We start from the raw sequence: 20,561 nt of genomic DNA, 5'->3' as shown, positions 1-20,561 counted from the left end.
GTGATTATGGTTGAGTGACTCTTCCTTTCATCATAGATACCAAGTTTGTTTTATGGATACTAAGATTAATTGAAGCAACAGTTCATAAAAAACTTAAAACATTTAAAAATTCACAATATGTAATATTCTTTTATTGTCCTTTAAAATAGAGAACTTAAAGTATAAACGTTAGTAGACTGATTAGTATAATATATCCACTACAATTCAACAATTATCAACTCATGTCAAATCTTTAGTCTGTGTAGACACAGCTAAGATACAGACAGATTGATGGATAGAGAATAGATAAAAATACAAAGTACACCATGAGTTTATAGTGGACCATTAAAAATTAGGACCATTAGGTTTTTACCATTAAAAATTAGGACCATTAGATTTTTACTTAATTTCTTCTATCATATCTATATGTACTTTCTTGCATATGAAGAATCCTGGTTCTTAAGACACTGGAGATAACAGAATTAAGAGTACTGCATGATGACTTGTTTAATCCAATATTACATTCACAACAGTCTTAAAATAACACCATCAACACTATGACACTATGACTATGACAGTATTATTGAAAACAGTTAACTATTTTCCCTAGTTCTTTTTATCCTCAGAGTATGGCCTACTAGGGATATACTAGTGAATTACTATTTGAACACTTGAATAGTTCCTTCCTAGGTATTAATGCTGCCAACTGGACATACATTTAGGTTCATTTGCTCTTTTTTATTTTCAACTTTAATTTTTAGGGGTTGCTTTTAAAATTTTTCATTGGTTTTTATAGGTAAGCAAAATAGTTCCAAAGTCAAATCTATAAAACATGATATTAAAAAAGAAGTTCAGCTTCTATTCTTTCCTCTTTCCATACTTTGCACTGGTTATTATATATAAAAATTTAAAGAAAGGTTTATTCTTCCATTCTTAATAATATAAGCAGATACATATGTACATGCAAATATACCTATTCTATATTACTTTAATGTACGTATATAATGCATAATTATGTATAAATAATTGTGTGTATATATAAACATATGTATTACTTCTTTCTTAAACAGCAACATACACATTTTTCCACCTTGTTTACTTTACTTAATAATAATAGTGATAATCTTGCTGTAGTAATAGTAAGAGTACGCCATAATTTCATATATGAAGGTTGACAATTAAGTTCACGAACTTGTTGCAATGATGTTGCTGACCTTTTTTGATATCAGAGGGATTATTCATTATGAATTTGTACCAACTGGACAGTTAACCAAGTTTACTATTTGGAAGTGCTGAAAAGGCTGCGTGAAAAAGACGACCTGAACTTTTTGCCAACAATTCATGGCTCTTGCATCATGACAATGCACCAGCTCACATGGCACTGTGTGTGAGGGAGTTTTTAGCCAGTAAACAGATAACTGTATTGGAACACCCTCCCTACTCACCTGATCTGGCCCCCAATGACTTCTTTCTCTACCTGAAGATAAAGGAAATATTGAAAGGAAGACAGTTTGATGACCTTCAGGACATCAGGGTAATACGACGACAGCTCTGATGGCCATTCCAGAAAAAGAGTTCCAGAATTGCTTTAAAGGGTAGACTAGGTGCTGGCGTTGGTGCATAGCTTCCCAAGGGGAGTACTTTGAAGGTGACTGTAGTGATATTCAGCAATGAGGTGTGTAGCACTTTTTCTAGGATGAGTTTGTGAACTTAACTGTCTGACCTTCGTATATCTGTCAGATTATCAAAGGAACTGGTCTTCGTAAAAGTGAAGATACTAACTGCAAGGAGATGACTCATTATCAGTGTCAGGCAACTCCTTTTGTACTTCTTAAAATGGCCAGCTCACTGAGAAAGAAAATCTGAGTTTCATCTTTAACTTATATCCTTGGCCTTCATAGCAGTTACATACTGATGATGTAAAATGTTTTTTAAAAAAGTGCTATACGACAAAAATACATTTGTTAAAAATACATAATTAGTATTAAAACATAAAGCTATAGTGACACTGTCTAATAAACATTAAGTAGTAACACAGCCAGGAGGACAGGTGAATTTCAAAATACCCAAAACATGCTTTTTCAATCTTAACTCTATCTTTGCTCTTCTGTTATTCTTTACCTAGAATGTCCTTTCTTCTGACCATCTAAATCCTACCCTTTAGGTTTGCCAGTTAAACCTCCATCATACTCTATGGCATCTTTTCTTCTGTCAGGCAATATGTACCTCCCTTTGAATTCCCCAGGCAATGGCTGTCTTCTGTGCTCTATTGGTACTTACTCTTGTGTTTATTAGGCATTGGTACCATAGCTGTGGTAAAAAATTACAGTATACATCATCACTGCCAGACCAAGCAATCATCAAAATATTCCTAGTGAAAAGAATCTAGATTTTGAAGGCATCAGACCTGGGACTGAATCCTAACTATTACTAGCTTTGTTATCTGAGTCTACTTCATCATCTGTATGTAGGGATACAGCTACATATTTGGTAAGTCTTTAGAGCAAGGCTTAAATAAATAATAAACAAATAGGCACTTAACTAAACATATAATTATAAATTGTGTTAAGTGTTAAAAGGAAAAATATAACAGTGCCATGATAAATGCAATCACGAAAAGAAGCCAGCCATGTAAAGAGAGAAAATAATATTTTAAGAAAGAGCAGAATACTTGCAGAGAATTAGGAAAATATCTAGTGCAATCAAGAAGGCCTGTATGGTTAGACTTAAGGAGAAAAGGGAGGCGTACAGGGCATGCAGTAGAGTACAGGTATCGGGCAGTGCTCCGTCACAGAGGGCCTTGCTCACCCTATTATCAGGTTTGGAATTTATCCACAGTATGATGGGAAATGTTTTAAATGGATAATTATACAACCCAATCTTTGTATTTAATATTTTGGTCAAGGAACAGAGAATGGATTGGAGAAAATCAAGAAAGAAGTGAGGAGAAATTGTTAGAGGAGAAATTGTTAGAGGCTATTAGAATAGCTAAGAGATGATGATGGTTTTGGTTAGGGTAGTGGCCATGACACAGAGGTTGAGAAAAGGGTGGGAAGTCATGGATGATTCCTAAGCTTATGACTTAAGCATCAATGGAGGTATCATTTACAGAGACAGTAAAAGAACTGTTTCAAACATTACGGAGAAATGTTCAGTTTCAAACATTACGGAGAAATAATAACTGGAGAAATCAAATAGGACATATAAATCTGGTGTTCAGGGGATGTTCAGAAAGAAGATACAAATACAAGAGTAATCAACATAAGGATCTAACCTTGAAAAATAAATACAAATTCTCCTTGACACAAAATGTCTCCATCAAGATTAGTTTAGTTTCGAATAAACTAAAGAAAAGGTATCAATCAGAAAAGTTCATTAGAAGAAAAGTATAGAAATCACAAAAAATAAAGAAAAATAGTACAAGCACAGAAAAAAATCTGAAAGAGAGATTCCTGGGACCATTCAATAACTATCCTAGGAAAAGGATGGCCCACCCTTACTAATCATCAGTGGCAAGTACATGTAGTGCATAAATGAGTACATCAGGCTTAGTTAAGAGCTACTAAATATAAAAATGGTAAAATTAACTATTCTTGTTCTGGCCTATGCTTACCAAGCATTAGAGTAGTTCTTCTTCCATCAATTAATTTTTACCCCCTTATTAATAACAATATTTTTACTAGGTCCCAGAAGATTCTTTCTTGATAAACATCAACTAGAATATGCCTGAATTTTGACCCTTCTAATTTTGACCATTCAATTTTCTATGATGCTGTGTCCTTTGAATACAAAGATTCACTTCTTTTTAATTCAGGCAAGTTTTCTTGTTTTTCCTCCCCTTCTTCCGCCTCCCCCTACTCCCATACCAGTTCAAGTTGTTGTTTCTCAGTCTAGTTGTGTAGGACACAACTCCCTGGCCCATGATGGTATTATGAGCCCTGCGCTCCCCCTTGCTGAAGCAGTCGGTTGCCGGCCACAGCAGCTCTCGCCGGCTGCCGGCCACTCACGCTGGCCACCGGCTGCTCATTACAGCCCACGGCAGCAGAGTAGCCCATGGCAGCAGAGCAGCCCACGGCAGCAGAGCAGCCTGCAGCAGGACACAGCAGCTCACGCTGACCTCTGGCTGCTCACGGCAGCCCAGCTCCAGAGAGAGCTGTTGTTCACAGTCTTAGCTGAGAGGGTGCAGCTCACTGGCCCATGTGGAACTCGAACCTGCCACGTTAGGAGCATGGTGCACCAACCACCTGAGCCACCGGGCCGGCCTGGTAAGTTTTCTTGAATGTATTATAATTTCAAACACTTATTCTCTTCTTTAAAAAATTTTTCTTTTCTTAGAAACTCTAATTATGTATATGTTCCATATACACAATTGCCTATCTTTCATTGCTAATATTTTCTCGCTCATCTTTTAAAATCCTCATTTTTGTTTCATTTTGTTTACTTTTACTATCATATCCTCTACGTCCCCTATTAATTTTTCTGCACTGTCTCTCTGTCTTGGTGTTCTAATTTAAAAAATTTGTTTCTCTTCTTCTTTTCTGGGTTCTGCTAGTTCAGAACAAGCTAGTTTAGAACAATTAATCTCTTCTGGTTGTTAAACCATCTTTGCCTACATCTGTTCTTACATTTTTACTTTGTGGTCTTCTTTTAAAGAGTGAATGCATAAGTTGTTAAAAACACTAAGATCAAATTTTCATCTAACGTGTGTCACTGTTTTCCTTTGTACGTATCATATGTGTGAATGTGCGTGACTAACCTTTATCCATTGCTAAGCTTTGCTGTCTGTTTCTACATTTTCATATTATTATCTTTATATGAATGCCAGGCCAGTTACTTTTCAATTACTTAGGACTTAATGAGTTGGATTTTGCTGGACAAGATATTTGGCTGGACCACAAAGTTTTGGGATTACGGGGGGATGGAAACACAGGTTCTTTGCAGCCTTTAAAATCAAGAGATTGTCACATTATAGGATGCTATGAAGACAGATTGCTTTCACCCAATATGGGTCCTCTATTTCTTTAAACCAAACCACATCAAGAATGGCTTCTGCTCTAGGCTGCTCACGCCAATTCCCACAAGGCTTGCCATAAACAAGGATTTTTTTACACCTCAAAAACAAGACCCTTGCATTTTGGAAGAGCAATTTTCTGTCATATTCTAAGTTCTGCCACCACTGAGTATTCTCAGCATCCTATGTGTTTTTACCCTTCCCCTCTTTTCTTGCAGCTTCTGCCAGGTCTCAAGCTGCTTACCTATATTTTGCTGTTCAAGTATTCTATCAATTTTCTTAGTTTAACTTAATGTGACGTGGAGTTGTATGGGTAGGAGAGTGTGTATCTGTTTATTTTCTTTGTTGCTTTCTGGGGAGGTCAGGGAGCAGATACTGACTTACTCTTCTTCATAACTAAACAGTCTATACTCCTTATAAACATATAAATGAGAGTCTTTCTATAATACTAAGCAACCAGTGATTATAACTTGACTTCCATATAGTATACTTATAGGGCAAGAATGTGTTGGTCAAAAGATAAAAGCATGTGTGGTCCCACTGGCAGTTTTGTTTTTTACCAAAATTAATAAATTGACATTCTGACTTCATACACTAGTCCCTATTTGTTTGGTTAATGAGAATTTATTTGGAATTTACCTCTTATGTAAATGAATTAAGTTCAGTTACAGAACTTCAACTGCTGAGGTTTACAAGACTGAAGGTATTATGAAACAGCAAGCAATGCCCAACATGCTACTTTGATCAACTAAAACACATATTAGGTTTTGTTACAAAAATAAATTACACTCCAAGGAAATAATAATAAAAGTAACAGTTGCTAAATTATAGAACGTTTCACTTGGCTCCTTTAGTCACATCATTCTTTCCTTCTTCACTTTGTTGTTTATGAACATTAATCGGTATGCTGTGTATTCTTCTGGGTGTTTAAGCTTTTAAAATTCCACTGAGGTTTTACTGGAGAAGTGGTTATGCTGGTGCACACCAGAGTCTTATATATGTGTAATATGGCATGACCTCAAATTTTCCATTACCACCTTCTTCCCCTAGAAACTTAGTAAGGTCATGTTAATGATATTTCACTATCTAGAAACACATTACATCCCGAACTTGTATTCTTTCTCTTTATTTTAAATAGCCGTAGAGGTTATTAGAAACATATATTAAACCTTGATATTAGTAAATATAGTCTAGTACAAAAGTTAGAAAAAATTGGGATGACTTAATTTTCTTTGGCAATATTATCCTATCTTTGTTTATGGTTTTTATTATCCTTTTGAATTACTGAATTAGTAAAAGTTATGTTAAAAGGTATTTGCTTAGAGGACGGATTTTTACAAATAAACACATGAAAATTAATCCAAATAAAAGTGAAATACTCATAAGAGTTGACAGATACAAGTTCCTACATCCCATCAAAAACACTTTGACCTGGATAGTGAATTAGGTCAGATTGAACATAACTAGAATAATAAATCAGACCATATACTAGACTAGAATAATAAATCAGACCAAAACATAAAAAAAAGTTAAATTTAGAAAGTTAAACATTAAGAGGAAGAATTCTAAAAATCGAAATAAACAATAAACACTGATAGCAAGAATTTCATTACCTTCAGGTCGATACTGTGCAACAATTGTGACAGCTTGGCCAGCATTTTTCAAAGCGGCTGCTGCCTGCTCATGGCTGGCAGTTCTAAGGTCAACACTGTTTACCTGTAAATCAAACCAAATCTTAAATTTGAAAGAAAGTTATCATACTGATTAGAAATCACAATAGCCTGTTCGTTGAGTAAGCGTAGATTAAAAAAAATTTTACTTGCAATTACTTTAGCACTAAAATATTGCCTTGTTCCGGTTTACTAAAAATTTATCATACAGTAAAACAAAATATTACTATTAATCAAAGTAATTTTAGTCACTAAAAATACTTTGTTTAATGTTGAGTGAGAAAAATCAAAACACTTCCCCCTAGGTTTTCCAGAAAGTTGTCTATCCATCTTTTGAGAAACGTACCTTAATCTGACAACCTAAAAAATCAACAAGTGTCATCATTTTGTACATTTCATTTCACCAGTAACTCAAGCAATGGGAGAGAAATTCATTTTGTAGCATCCTTTCAACTCCTGCTGCATTTTCACTTCTATTTACTAATCTCAATTCCAATTCTCTTCCTTTCCCAAATTAAAGATTCCCTTCATTTGGAGTTAACAGAAAAACAATTATTTAAAAGAATTAAAATAGCTCAGATTTCAAGGACTAAAATTTAAATAGAATAAATGTTATCAAATGCACAATGTTTCATTTTTTTAAATAAAGGGCCCTTCCTTGAGTGAAATAATTACTGAGGTGATCAACCCACTCCAGAAAAATAAGCAACTTAGTTCTTATTTCTGGAAGGCTGGCAATAACAAGCATATACTGCAAAGCACACTGTCTTAAAAGATTGTACCTTTCTACTACAAGAAAAACTCATTGGGACATTTATGGAGTGTTACATTAGAATGTAATAAACTTTAAATATTTAAGTAGTCTTTTCTCCCTAAGAACCAGCAATTAATAGAATACAGCAATGTTCAGGATCTTCATTAAATATTTTTGGAAGAAAAAGAACTGTCACGCAATTTTTATATGAAAACCTGTTTTATCAGCATCTAATCTAAAATCTATTAAAGATCCCCTACCAATTTTGGCAAATTTGACTGTTAAGTCCAGAAATTCTTGGGATCATAAAATTTACACAAAAGAACATTTTAACCATGTAAAGACCTAATAGTTTATATGATCTATAAAGGATATCATTATGCAATTAAGTTAGAATACACACAAACTTCCTGAATGAAAACCAAGATTCAAAAATTTTAATTTAAACAAATGTAACAGAATGTGGTTTTATTAGAGAATGTCTCTAGCTGAAGGTTATAAAAAAAAAACAACCTCAACACAATATATAAATAGTTCTAATTTGAACATAAAGAAAATCTTCCTAATTCCCAGGAGAACAAATTAGGAAAGAAATAAAAAGGAAGATAAAATTTCATTGATTATTGTAGAGAAGATTATAAGTTTTAACGAATTATTCCCTGAGCATCAAACCCTTTTGCACAGGAAAAATTTGAAGAAAGCTTACATAGATTCAAAAGAGAATAATTTGTTAACAAGGCTACAAATTAAAAACTTTCTTAAATATCATTGAACATTTTGATGGAAGATACATTATTAAAAATATTTTAGAAGAAATAACCTATAGTGAGACATATTTGTGTAAATAGCCCAAGGATCCCTTTTTTACATTAACACTTAAAGAAGGGAGATATAATTTACATAAAACTCACACTTTTAAAGTGTATGATTTAGTTGTTTTTAGTACGTTCACAAGGATGTCAACCATTACCGTGATCTAATTCCAAAACATTTTAAGTACCCAAAAGAAGCTCACTACTCACTAGCAGGCTTTCCTCCCTTCCCTCTCCCCTTGTCCCTTAGCAACCACTAATCTACTTTCTGATTCTGTGGATTTGTCTATTCTGTATATTTTAAATAAATGGGATACTATAACACATGACCATTTGTGTTTGGCTTCTTTCACTTAGCATATCTGCATGGTTGACCCTTGTAGCATGTATCAGTACTTCATTACTTATGGCTGAATAATACACCACTGTATGGATATTCCACATTTTATTTATCCACTTGGTTAAATTTATTCCTAAGTTTTTCATTCTTTTTGATACTACTGTAAATAGAATTGTTTTCTTAATTCACTTTCAGGTTGTTTAATACCGGTATCTAGAAATATAACTGTTTCTTGTAGTGATTCTCTGACCTGCAAACTTGCTGAGGTTGTTTATTAGTTCTAAGAAACTGCAATACAATATTTAACAGAAGTGGCAAGAGTGGACACCCTTGTATTCTTGTTCCTGATCTTTGAAGGAAAGCCTTCAGTGTTTTATTTAGCATTTAGTATGACGTAAGCTATCAGTTTTTTATACTCTTTCACAGGTTAAGGAAGTTCTCTTCTATTCCTAATTTGTTCAGTGCTATGATGTAAAACTGCTGGTTTTCAAGTGCTTTTTCTGTGTCTACAGAGATGATCATATGGTTTATGTCCTTTATCAAAATGGTATCTTGATTAGTTTTCCTACATTGAACCAACCATGCATTCTTTAGACAAAGTCCACCTAGTTATGGTGTGTATTCCTTTTTTAATGATGGTATTTAATCCTCTTCTGTGCTGCTGGATCCAGTTTGCTATTAGGTTGAGGATTCTTATAGATCTATATTCACAAGGGATATTGGTTTGTAGTTTTCTCTTCTTGTGATGTCCTTGTCTGGTTTGATATAAGAATAAAATGAGTTGGGAAGTGTTCTTCATGCCTATTCTTTTTTTGGGAAGAGTCTGTGAATGACTGGTATTAATTCTTCTTTAAACGTTTGGTAGACTATACCAGTGAGGCCATTTGATCCTGCGCTTTTTCCTTTGTGGGAAGTTTTGATTATCAAATCAATCTCCTTAATTGTTGTTGGTCTATCCAGATTTTATATTTCTTGAGTCGGCTTCAGTATTTTATGTCTTTCATAAAATAGTTAGATCTTGTTTTTTAACCTACCCTGTCAATATCTTTTCAGTGCTTAATCCATTTGCATTTAATGTAATTACTAAAAAAGTAAAATTTATGTCATCCATTTTGCTATTTGTTTTCTTTAAGTCTTGTCTTTTTTGTTCCTCCATTACTACCTTATTTTGTTCATAGTTATTTTCTAGTATACCATTTTAATTCTCTTACAATTTTATATTATGTACATTTTCAGTTATTAGTGAGTACTCTGGGTTACAATTAACATCTTCTCACAATCTACTTTCAACTAACTTAGTTTCAACAGTATATAAAAACTCTGCTCCTATGTAACTGTGTCCTCTATCCCCCTTGTGATACTATTGTAGTATTAATCACATCTTTATACAATATGGCCCATCAACACAAATTTAAAATTGTTTTATTTGGTTGAGTTACAAACAAAAAATACACTTATGCTGTTTTATATTTACCTATGTATTACCTTTAAAGATGCTATTTATTTTTTCATATGGATTTGGGTTACTCTCTAGTGTCTGTTTATTTTAGTGTGAAGGATTCCTTTTAGTATTTCTTGTAGGGAAAGTAGAGATAAACTTCCTCAGTTTTTGTTTACCTTGAAATGTCTATTGTCCTTTATTTCTGAAGACCAGTTTGGCTGGGTACAGAACTCATGGTAAATAGACTTTACCTTTTGATTATGTCATCTCACTGCTTTCCGGTCTCCATAGATTTCGATAAGATTAAGTCCTAATTTTATTTAGGACTCCCCTATACATGAGTCATTTCTCTCTTTCTGCTTTCATAATTCTCTCTTTTGTCTTCTAACACTTTGATTATGATGTATCTATGGCGTGGATCTCTTCACGTTTATCTGCTTGGAATTCACTGAGCTTCTCAGATGTGTACATTTTTAAAAAAATCATATTTGCAAAGCTTTTCGCCATTGTTTACTCAAATATTCTTTCTGCCTCTTTCTCTTTCTCCTATCTTTCTGAGATTTCATTATGTGGATGTTGGTACCCCTGATGGTATCCCATAGATCTTAGAGGCTCTGTTAATTTTTCTTTTATTTAGCTTAGGCGATTCTTTCTTCTGTTCAAATCTGCTGTTGAGCTTGTCTAGATTTTTTCATTTCAGTTATTGTACTTTTAAGCTCCAGAATTTCTTTAAAAAAATTTTTTTTTCATGTTTAATGTGAAAACCATGATCTCATGAAGTTTACATAGTACAATATTAGGCATTACTTAATATCCATTCTGATGGTTGTTATATCACCTAAAAATAATGTGACAATTGGTGGCATATTATATGCTTTTCAAAACTTCTGAAAAACAGAAATAATGTGAAATTCAAATACATATTGCCAAGGAGCTGGAGATTGCTCTCAAATGACTGGATGGCAAACTTTACATATTGACAACATAAAAAGAAACTGTTAAATCTTCTTTATTTCTGTGTTAAAATGAGTCCTTGATGATAAAGTAACAAGATCCAACATAGAATAAATCAAACTATTTACAAAAATTAAATAATGTTTTAGACCAAACAAAAAACAAGAGGAAGCATTATGGAAATCATTCTTATTCTAAATTTAATTTTTTTCTATTGCGTCTTAGTTATAAGCATTTCAAAGACTAATAATACAGTAACTTTTAAACTCCTAATTAAAATGAGGCGAGGTAACATTTAATTAAAGCAACAACTTATCCTCCTTTTGTAAAAGTATCTTCCTGTTAAAGAGATATTCTATACCATTTAACAAGGAAGAAACTTAGATAATTATCTCAAGAAAATGCTGCCTCATCTGACATTTGAAGTTCAATGTAGATTATCTAAAACATTTTCTCTCTGGGACACTAAAAAAGAAAAGGTTTTTATTAAATTACACCAATTCTCCGGCAGACGCTTAAAAAAGGGGGGGCTTTTAAAAATGAATACTTAATTCTGAAATTAGCAAGTTGATATTCTTTCCTAAATTATAGGAATACTTATTAATTTTTATAAGATTCTACTTCTAGCTTAAAGATAAGTAACAAGTAACCACCGACACTGAAATTTATCTAGTGATAAGAAATTGCACATTTCGTCAGAAAATAAATCGTTAACGTTTAAGTCTAATTACACAATGATAATGAAGACATTATTTGTTTCCAGGAACCATGTGCTAGAACTGATTTTGGACAATGAAAGTGTATTTCTGAATCTATATATTGCAAATATAAGCAAAATTACTAGCACCATTTCTGTTTTTTTCTAAGATGTAAACATTATTTTAACATGTCTCTATTAATAAGCTACATTTCCCACCTAAGTGTGAAACAGAATACCAGAAAGGTTACACACTCTTAAAATATTTCAAACACCCAAAAGCAAAGTGTTTTCCCAGTGCAGGGGGGGGTACCCACAAAATATCAGCTGCACGTCTGAAGGCAGTCTGATCTACACTGTTAGTCTGCATAGTGGGTAAGCTCATACATGCTGTGTTTATGATAACACTGCCTCATTGATACAAGAAGGAAAGCTCTATCTGGGTTTTAAATGCTAACTATTTAGCTATCTTTTCAAATTCAATAAAACCAACTAGGTTTTTAAAAAACATATTAACCATTTCATTTGAGGGCAAGGATCTTGTTTTACCAATAATGTTTGCCTATAGAGTGGTGCATTCACAGACTTTTTACAGAAGCTTAGCTAAAATAAGACAACAGAAAAATACCACTAATAGGCAACCCAACATCTTTAAGAATTTTAATACCTAATGTCATGACAATGAGCTTTAGGTAAGAATATATCAGTAGCAAGCTTTCTTCTCTATGACTGGACATAATTTGCTACTCCTAATATATATAAGAGTAACATCAGAATTATTTTTCAGGATTCCTGTGGAGCTCATTTTACATCCATGTGAACTGCTGTTATTGCTACTATGTCCAAACCCAGAGGATTAACTTTCTAATCATAATCTGTACCATTTTCTTTTTTCCTTCTTTATCTTCTTCAGGGAACATCTGTTCATCAAGGCAAACTTGTGAATTGCTTCTTCTACAGAGTACTTAGCCTGCCCAGAAAACGCACGTCTCCATGTCTTCCAAAGTCTGAAGGCTCTGTAAGAAGAGGTGAAGTGCTATCTGAAAGCAGAAGTGCATTCTGTAGTACCTTCCTGAGGAAATCTTCCAAACCTTGACCCTGTTGACCCTCATGCTGGTGACTGTTAATGTTGAAAAATAGGTTTTTAGATGTAAGTTCTGGCAGTTGTACTAGCAATGCATTATTTTGGAGTCTCTGCCTCAGCCACACAAATTCTGTTATCTTCTTTGCACACAGGATGTTTTCATTGTAAAACACATGTTACTGGTATGAATACATATCTCACAGTCAATATAAGAATGCCAAATGTCCTCCTTCTGAATCTTAGTATCTTGAACCCAGATCTTTACAAATTCCTCCACCTATTGTTCTGGAAACATTTCCGCACAGGACATGATCAATGCGCGGTTCCGCCAGGCAGCCATGCAGGGGAAGGCCGTGGGCAGCAGGCAGTAGAGTTTGCTGACACGGCGAGACAGCAGCAGTGGGCGCCCCCAGGAGCACGTGCGATCGCAGCCACGTGCTCCTGCGGACGTAGTGGGCCAGCACCAGCGCTCTCGGAGCCCGTGACCAGTGTCTGCCTGAGGGCTTGGGCTTCCGCTCCAGCATTTCTATTTTGGTTCTTTTTTATAACAGAAATCTCTTTACTGATATTCTCTACTTGGTGAGATACTGCTCCTATGCTCTTTCCATTCTTCAAATATGGCTTCAATTTTTTGAACATATTTAAAATAGCTGTTTTAAAATCTTTGTCTAGTAAAGTCCATTGTTGGGCTTCATTAGGGACAATTTCTACTGATTGCCTTTTTTCCTGTGTACAGGCCATATTTTGTTTTCTGCATGTCTCATAACTTTTTGTTGAAAACTGGGTATTTAAAATAATATAATGTAACAACTCTAGAAATTACACCTGTTCTCCTACCCAGGGCTTGTTGTTGTTTGGTGACTTTTTCGAGTGCTATAGTTTATATTTTTTGTTGTGTGCCACAGAAGTCTGCCTGGTTAGCTTAGTAGTCAGTTAATGATTGGACAGAGATTTCTTTAAATGTCTGGACTCTTTGCTGACGGCCCTGTGTGCATGTTGGGTAATGTCTTCAACACTCAGCTAGGCAATTAATTGGTAATTCTGCCTTAATCTACACTTCCTGCTTGCACAAAGCCTCATGGTCAGCCAGCGGTGAGTATTAAGGTCCTTTTTAGGTCTCTCTTGAGCATGCACAGTCCAGGACATGCATGTGTCCTCTCAGATTCCAAGGAATATGTCAGAGCTTTCCAGAGGCCCCAGGGAGCTCTTATTCCCGTTTTTCTTATTAAGCTTTTTGATTAGCCTACTGTTTACTCCAACTGTTATCCAATGTCTCAAGCAGCCATAATGTGTCTGTAATTGTTTTGATAGGCGTTTTACACTGGTGCAGCCCTGAATCAGGTCAAATACAGAGAGCCTTGCAAACAGGGTGTTCCAAGAACCACCAGACAGTTCTCTTGGAAAGAGGCTCTGAAAGTTCCACTCCCATTCTGCTCTTTCTAGTGGCTGTCAGGATATTGGTTTTCACTACAGAGGTGGGCTATTTTTCAAGGTTAATGTGGTACTAGAGAGCAGAGGATGGAACTTAGGCATGTTAAAACTCCACAAAGCTCCTTCTTATGGAGATTCCGCCATTTTTCTTGAATAAACACTTCCTGAATTGATGCAAACTTTTGGGTGATTCTCAGAGTTCTGAAAAAGTTTATTCTGACAATGATGGCAACTTTTCTCACTGCTTTTTGGAGTAGAGAATTTTTGTTGAAATCTTTTGGGTCACTTTTGATTCTAAGATTCCATGATTCTAAATTTTCAGTGATTATCAACTATTTTCTCCCTATGTTTTGTATCATTGGAAAAAACAGTAATACCTCATTTATACCATATTGAAAAATGTGGTATTCTGCATATATAATAGATCTTGATTTCAAAAACTTCTTTCTTCAACAAAATTAAACATGTCAAAGGAAATATTTTATAAAGCTTATTATTTATTTCCTTGCTTTCCCAAATAACTTACTTATACTTTCTTAGTAATGTGGGTTATCATAAAAACATCAACAACAGGGATGTCTTTAGAACAGTGGTTCACAAAGTGTGGTCCCAGGAGCAGCAACATCAGTATCTCATGGAAACTTGTTAGAAATATAAAATTTCAGGTCCTATCCAAGTATTACTGAATCAGAAACTTTGGGGATAGGAGTGTAGGAATCTATCTTTTAACTTCAAGGTTGTACTGATATAAGCTGAAGATTGAGAACAGCTAAATTTTATTTAATGGGGGTATTTAAATAAGTTTATTCCAGGGTTTATTTAGTTTTGCGTATCTTTTCACATGTTTTTCTCGTTCATAAGGTTTATCCCATTGCTCTCGATATTTCCCTAGAGCAGCTTTGTAAGCATTACAATTTTAAGTTTATTGATGCATTACTGTCAAACATAAGGCTGTACTTAACTTACACTCAGATTAGTTTGAACAACTGGTCTGCACTGGGACTTACTACAGTTTTAAAATTGAGACTAAAGGAGTTTCCAGACATAGGGCTTTCAGTGCTAAAACTGGGAAAGTTCTTGGTGAGGCAGATTTTTATTGGTCAGTGTAACATAATAATCTAGAAGTGCGTCAGTGATCCATATAAACTGGTCCCACACGGAGGATTTAAAAAACATCTATTTTTGCTCTGAGTTTTTTACATGTAACCCTAAGCGAATTGAAAATTTGTTTTGACACAAAGTGTGAACTGAGGCTCTAAGCTAATTTTATCTCCCTCAAGAACTAGCTAATTCATCCAATATCTATATTTTAAAAATCCATTCCTTACCACTAATTTGTCCTTACCATATTATAAATTACTTTAAAAATTTAAAATACAGTATAATTTACAAGCAATAAAATGTACAAATTTGAACAGTTCAGTAGGAAGAATTTTGAACAACTATATATATCCATGAAATCACAACCCCAAACAAGATATTTATCTTTACTATCAAACAACCCAGAAATTTCCATTGTGTCTCTTTACAGTACAATTACTAGCAACCAACTTTCTGACTTCTATCAATACAAGCTAGTGTTGCCTGTTCACGATCATGATGTAACTAGCATCATATAGTATATATTTCTGTGGTGTGTTTTGTCTTACTCAACATGATGTATTTCAGTGTCATCTACGTTGTTTTGAGTTTCAGTAGTTTGTTATTGTTTATTGCTGAGTAGCATATTATATAAACATACCACAATTTATTTAGCTATTTTACTGTTGATGAACACTTGAATGATTTCCAGATCTGAATTATTATGAGTAACACTGTTGTTAAACTGTTTTTGTAGACATGTGATTTCTTGGCTAAAATCTGGGTGATAAGATTAGATATATGTTTAATTCTTAAAAACTTACCTAAAAGTTCTTGTAGTGATTGTATAATTTTATACACCTGCCACTAATGAATGAGAGTTACAATTACTCTGTATCTCACCAGTGTTGTCATTAATTTTTTTAAAAACCATTCAACTGGGTGGGATATGGTGGTACTTCATCATGACTTTTAAAAAAATCTACTTTTATTTAGGCATAATTTACATTCAATCAATTAATCTTTTTTAGTTTACAGTTAAGTGTTTTGAAAATTTTGTATGCTGTGTGGCAACTGCCACTGCCACAATTAAGAGATAGAAAAGTTACATTGCTCCCACGCAAATTCCTCCAACCCCCTTTATTCATTGTGTTTTATGTATTACCCTGATGCTCAACACCAAGCACATTTTCATGGGCTTATAAGCCATCCATTTATCTTGTTTTCTGAAATATTTAAGTCTTTTGCTCATTTTGAAATTGTGTTGCTCATCTTTTTATTGGTGATTTGTGGGAGATGTTTATATATTCTGGATACAAGTATTTTGTTAAATATACTAGATACTGAGAATACTTTTTTCCACTGTGTGACTTGCCTATTTGATTTCTTAATGACACTTTTTTTTTTTTTTAATTGGGGAAGGGGTACAAAACTTTATTGGGGAACAGTGTGTACTTCCAGGACATTTTTCCAAGTCAAGTTGTTGTCCTTCCAGTCTTAGTTGTGTAGGGCGCAGCTCAGCTCCAGGTCCAGGTCCAGCCGCTGTTGCTAGTTTCAGGGGGCGCAGTCCACCATCCCTTGTGGGAGTCGAACCGGCAACCTTGTGGTTGAGAGGACACATTCCAACCAACTGAGCCATCCGGGAGCTCAGCAGCAGCTCAGCTCAAGGTGCCGTGTTCAATCTTAGTTGCAGGGGGCGGAGCCCACCATCCCTTGCAGGACTCCAGGAATTGAACTGGCAACCTTGTGGTTGAGAGCCCACTGGCCCATGTGGGAATTGAACCGGCAGCCTTCGGAGTTAGGAGCATGGAGCTCTAAATGCCTGAGCCACCGGGCCGGCCCAATGACACCGTTTTTATGGTTAGTATTTTAAGTATCTTGTCCAGAAACTGTTGTCTACCCTAGAGTTGCAAAGATAGCCTCCCATGTTTTCTTCTAGGAGGATTATGGTTTTGGGCATTACATTTAGATTATAGTCCATCTAGAATTAATTTTTATGTCTGCAGTAAGACTGGATTGAAGTTCATGTTTTTCCATACAGATATCCAGTTGTTTCAACATCATTTATTAAGACTTTTGTTTCGCCATTGAATTGACTTGGCCCCTTGGTCCTATTTAAGAAATCTTTGCCTAATCCTAGTTCATTAAGATTTTCTTATGTTTTCTTCTAGAAGTTTAGTTCTATGATCCATTTCAAGCTAAATTTTGTACATGATGATTGGTAAGAACCAAAGTTCTTTTCCTCTTCTTTTATCTACTTAGTCTACCAATTATAGAAGAGGGTGTTTATATCCTCAACTCTGACTGTAGATTTGTCCATTTTTCTCCTTAGTTCTGGCAATTTTTGCTTCATGTATTTTGAAAAGATTATTAGATACATGCACATTAAGGACTATTATGTCTTCTTGCTAAATTTTGCTCTACCATTTTGAAATCTATCAATAACAACAAGATTTGCCTCAGTCTATTTTGTCTCATAGGAGTATAGTTACATCATCTTCTGCATGTTGTTTACATGGTGTACTTCCACTCTTTTACTTACAACATATAAGTCTTCATATTTAAACTGAATCTATCTGATAGAGTATATAGTTGGGTCTTGGTTTCTTTGAACCAAGCTGACGATTTCTGCCACTTAATTGGAATATTAACTGTAATATAGATATTAATATAGTTGGATTTCAACCTCTTGGTATTGCTTTTCTGTACTTGGTCTTCTTCTTTCCTGACTTTGTAAGAAGCATGTATTTTTCCATATTTCATTTTATCTCCTGTACTGGCTTTTTAAAATGAGACCTCTTTATATTTTTAGTGCTTCCTCTAGAGATTATAACATGTAAGTATAAGTTATCACAGTTTACTTTCAAATAATTTTATACCACTTCATAAACTGTATAAGAAACAATAATATAATTCCATCTTCCCTTCCAATTTGTGCTCTACTAGTGGCCTTTACATTTGTCATAATCCCACAATACATTGTAATTATTTTTTGTTTTAAACAGCCAACAGTCTTATATTTTTTTTAAATTTAAAAATGTATCTTTTATATTTACTGTTTCTGTTGTTCTTAATTTCTTTCTGCAGATCTGGGGTTCCATCTAGTATAATTTCTTTTTAACCAGAACAACTTCTTCTAGTTTGTGTGGTAGGTCTGCCAGAGACAAATTCTCTAATTTGCTGTCTTTATTTCAACTTCATTTCTGATGAACACTTTCACTGAATATAGGATTCTAGGTTGATAGTTTTTTCTTTCAGCACTTTAAAAATATTGTTCAATTGCTTTATGTCTTCTAATATTTCTAGTGAGAAGTCAGCTGTCATCTGTATTGTTATTTTATGTATCTTTCATCGGTTTTTGAAAGTTTTTTGTCATTATGTCTTCAATGATTCTGTCTACTCTTTATTAGACTGTCTGATACTGTTCCATAGACCTCGGATGATCCGGTATGCTCTTTCATCCCAATCTTCCCCCCACCTCTTGTTTTATGTTTCAGTTTGGAAACTCTTTTTGACTTATGTTAAGGTTCGATGATTCTTTCCTCTGCTGACTCCAGAGGAATGGTAAGCCTTTCAAATAAAATTTTCATTTGTGATAATACTTTTATTTCTAGCAAATCCATATGATTTTTTTTTTGCTGTTTGAGTTGCTATAGCCTTAAGTATATAAGTGCAGTTTCCATTTAATTGTATGATATATTAATAATTTCCTTTATTTTCTCTGATTGTAGTACTAAAATCATTAATAAAGTACTACTGCATAGTTGAAGACTCACATGCCCAAGATTTTCATTCAAATAGCAGTTGGTAATACCATGATCTCAGAACTAAAACAAAAATAGAGGTCTACCTTTTTTTGTAAATGATAAATCACTCTCTTTCTGCCCTGGATTCAGTGTATCTTGAATTATAAAGGATCCCCAAAAGGAAAGACTGAAGGAATGTTATTAATATGTTGATCTAAGTATATATACAGAAGGGTTAGGTGGCAAGAAGCATTGACTTGAAAACTGCATAAAAGATGCAATGTACATTTTTGAATGCTTTTCCTATCATGTTCCAAGCAACATAAATCTTCAGCTTTAGAAATATTTTCTTTGTATTTTATAGTTGGAAAGGCCTCATTTAATTTATAAAAAATTATTTAAAATAGTCATCAATATTGAATAGCAATGCTGACCCAGGATATAGGTTTGTTTCTGTATCTCAGATCTTAAAATTCCAAAGTGTTACCTAAATGTTTAAATTAAAAACAAAACAGCATAGCATAATATAGTGGTTAAGGTAAATCATGGGTATACCATTTATTAGCTATTATGGGCAAATTAACCTCTAAACTTCAATTTCCTTGTTGGAAAAATTATGATGAGAATGATGCTCTTGCATCCACAACAAGCAATGTAAACTATTTTTGGAAGAATACCACTCCCTAATTCAGGCAGCACTGGATTTCCACATACAAAGTAAAGAAAGTAGTATTGAAAATAAACTCAAAATGCAAAATTTAGAATATCAGAAAACGATTTACTACAAGTCACCATAAAATAGCATGTATTAGATACTACAAACTTCAGAAAATAGAACTATTATTTCTAGACTATAAAATAAATAGGTTTTAAAAAAACCTAAAGGAATGTAAGAAACTATATGTAATCAAGACCCACAAAAACTACCAAGGCAGATTAGAAAAAGAACCTGAAAGAACTTATAGCAATGAAATGGTACTTTGAAATTAAAAAAGTAGTTTTGGCTTAAAGAGCAGATTAGACAAAGATGAAAAAAATTCATGAACATGAAAACAGATCTGACTCAAATGAAGTTCAAGGACATAGTTCATAAATATGAACTGGGGTTTAGCGAGATGAAGAACAAAATGATAATGTCCTTTCATAGTAGTTCATGAGGACAGAACACACACAATGTGGGAAAGGCAAAATCTGAAAGAGAATGGCTAAGAAGATTCCAGAAATGATGAAAGACAAGACTTCTTTGATTCAAGAAGCATAATAAATCCCAAACAAAATAAATAGAATGCTAGACATAGACACATTTTAGTGAAACTGCAGTACACTAAAGAGTAAGAGTCTTAACAGCAATCAGCGAGGAAAATAAATCACCTACAAAGGAGACAATGAAGATATTTTGTTAAATAGCAACAAAAGAAGCCAGACAGCATAAAGCAATAGCTTCAAAATACTGGAGACAACAGCTATCAACCTAGAATTCTACATCGAATTATATTTACAAGTGAGAAAAATAAATATATTTTTAGACAAACTCCAAATGTAGTTATCATAAAGAAATCATT

At 34.0% G+C, this 20,561-nt stretch overlaps 1 protein-coding gene and 1 pseudogene across 24 annotated transcripts in view; both read right to left on the bottom strand.

The window, feature by feature from the left end:
- DLG1 (discs large MAGUK scaffold protein 1) overlaps positions 1-20,561 on the bottom strand; it is a 241,839-nt gene that overhangs the window by 48,368 nt on the left and 172,910 nt on the right. For all 23 annotated transcript variants that reach the window (XM_019723532.3, XM_074329838.2, XM_019723561.3 and 20 more), the window contains one exon: positions 6,604-6,706. In XM_019723532.3, the coding sequence (XP_019579091.3) occupies positions 6,604-6,706 (103 nt within the window). The remainder of the gene's footprint in view (positions 1-6,603; positions 6,707-20,561) is intronic.
- On the bottom strand, positions 7,904-19,660 carry LOC141571051 (sorting nexin-10 pseudogene; annotated as a pseudogene). Its single transcript, XR_016019637.1, has one exon. The product of XR_016019637.1 is annotated as a sorting nexin-10 pseudogene (transcript).

This window comes from Rhinolophus sinicus, chromosome 17 (genome assembly GCF_057876585.1).
Source record: "Rhinolophus sinicus isolate RSI-liver-muscle chromosome 17, RSI-T2T, whole genome shotgun sequence".
NCBI lineage: Eukaryota > Metazoa > Chordata > Mammalia > Chiroptera > Rhinolophidae > Rhinolophus > Rhinolophus sinicus.
The sequence above is the reverse complement of the archived record's forward strand: the minus strand, read 5'-3'. Positions and strand labels throughout refer to the sequence as shown.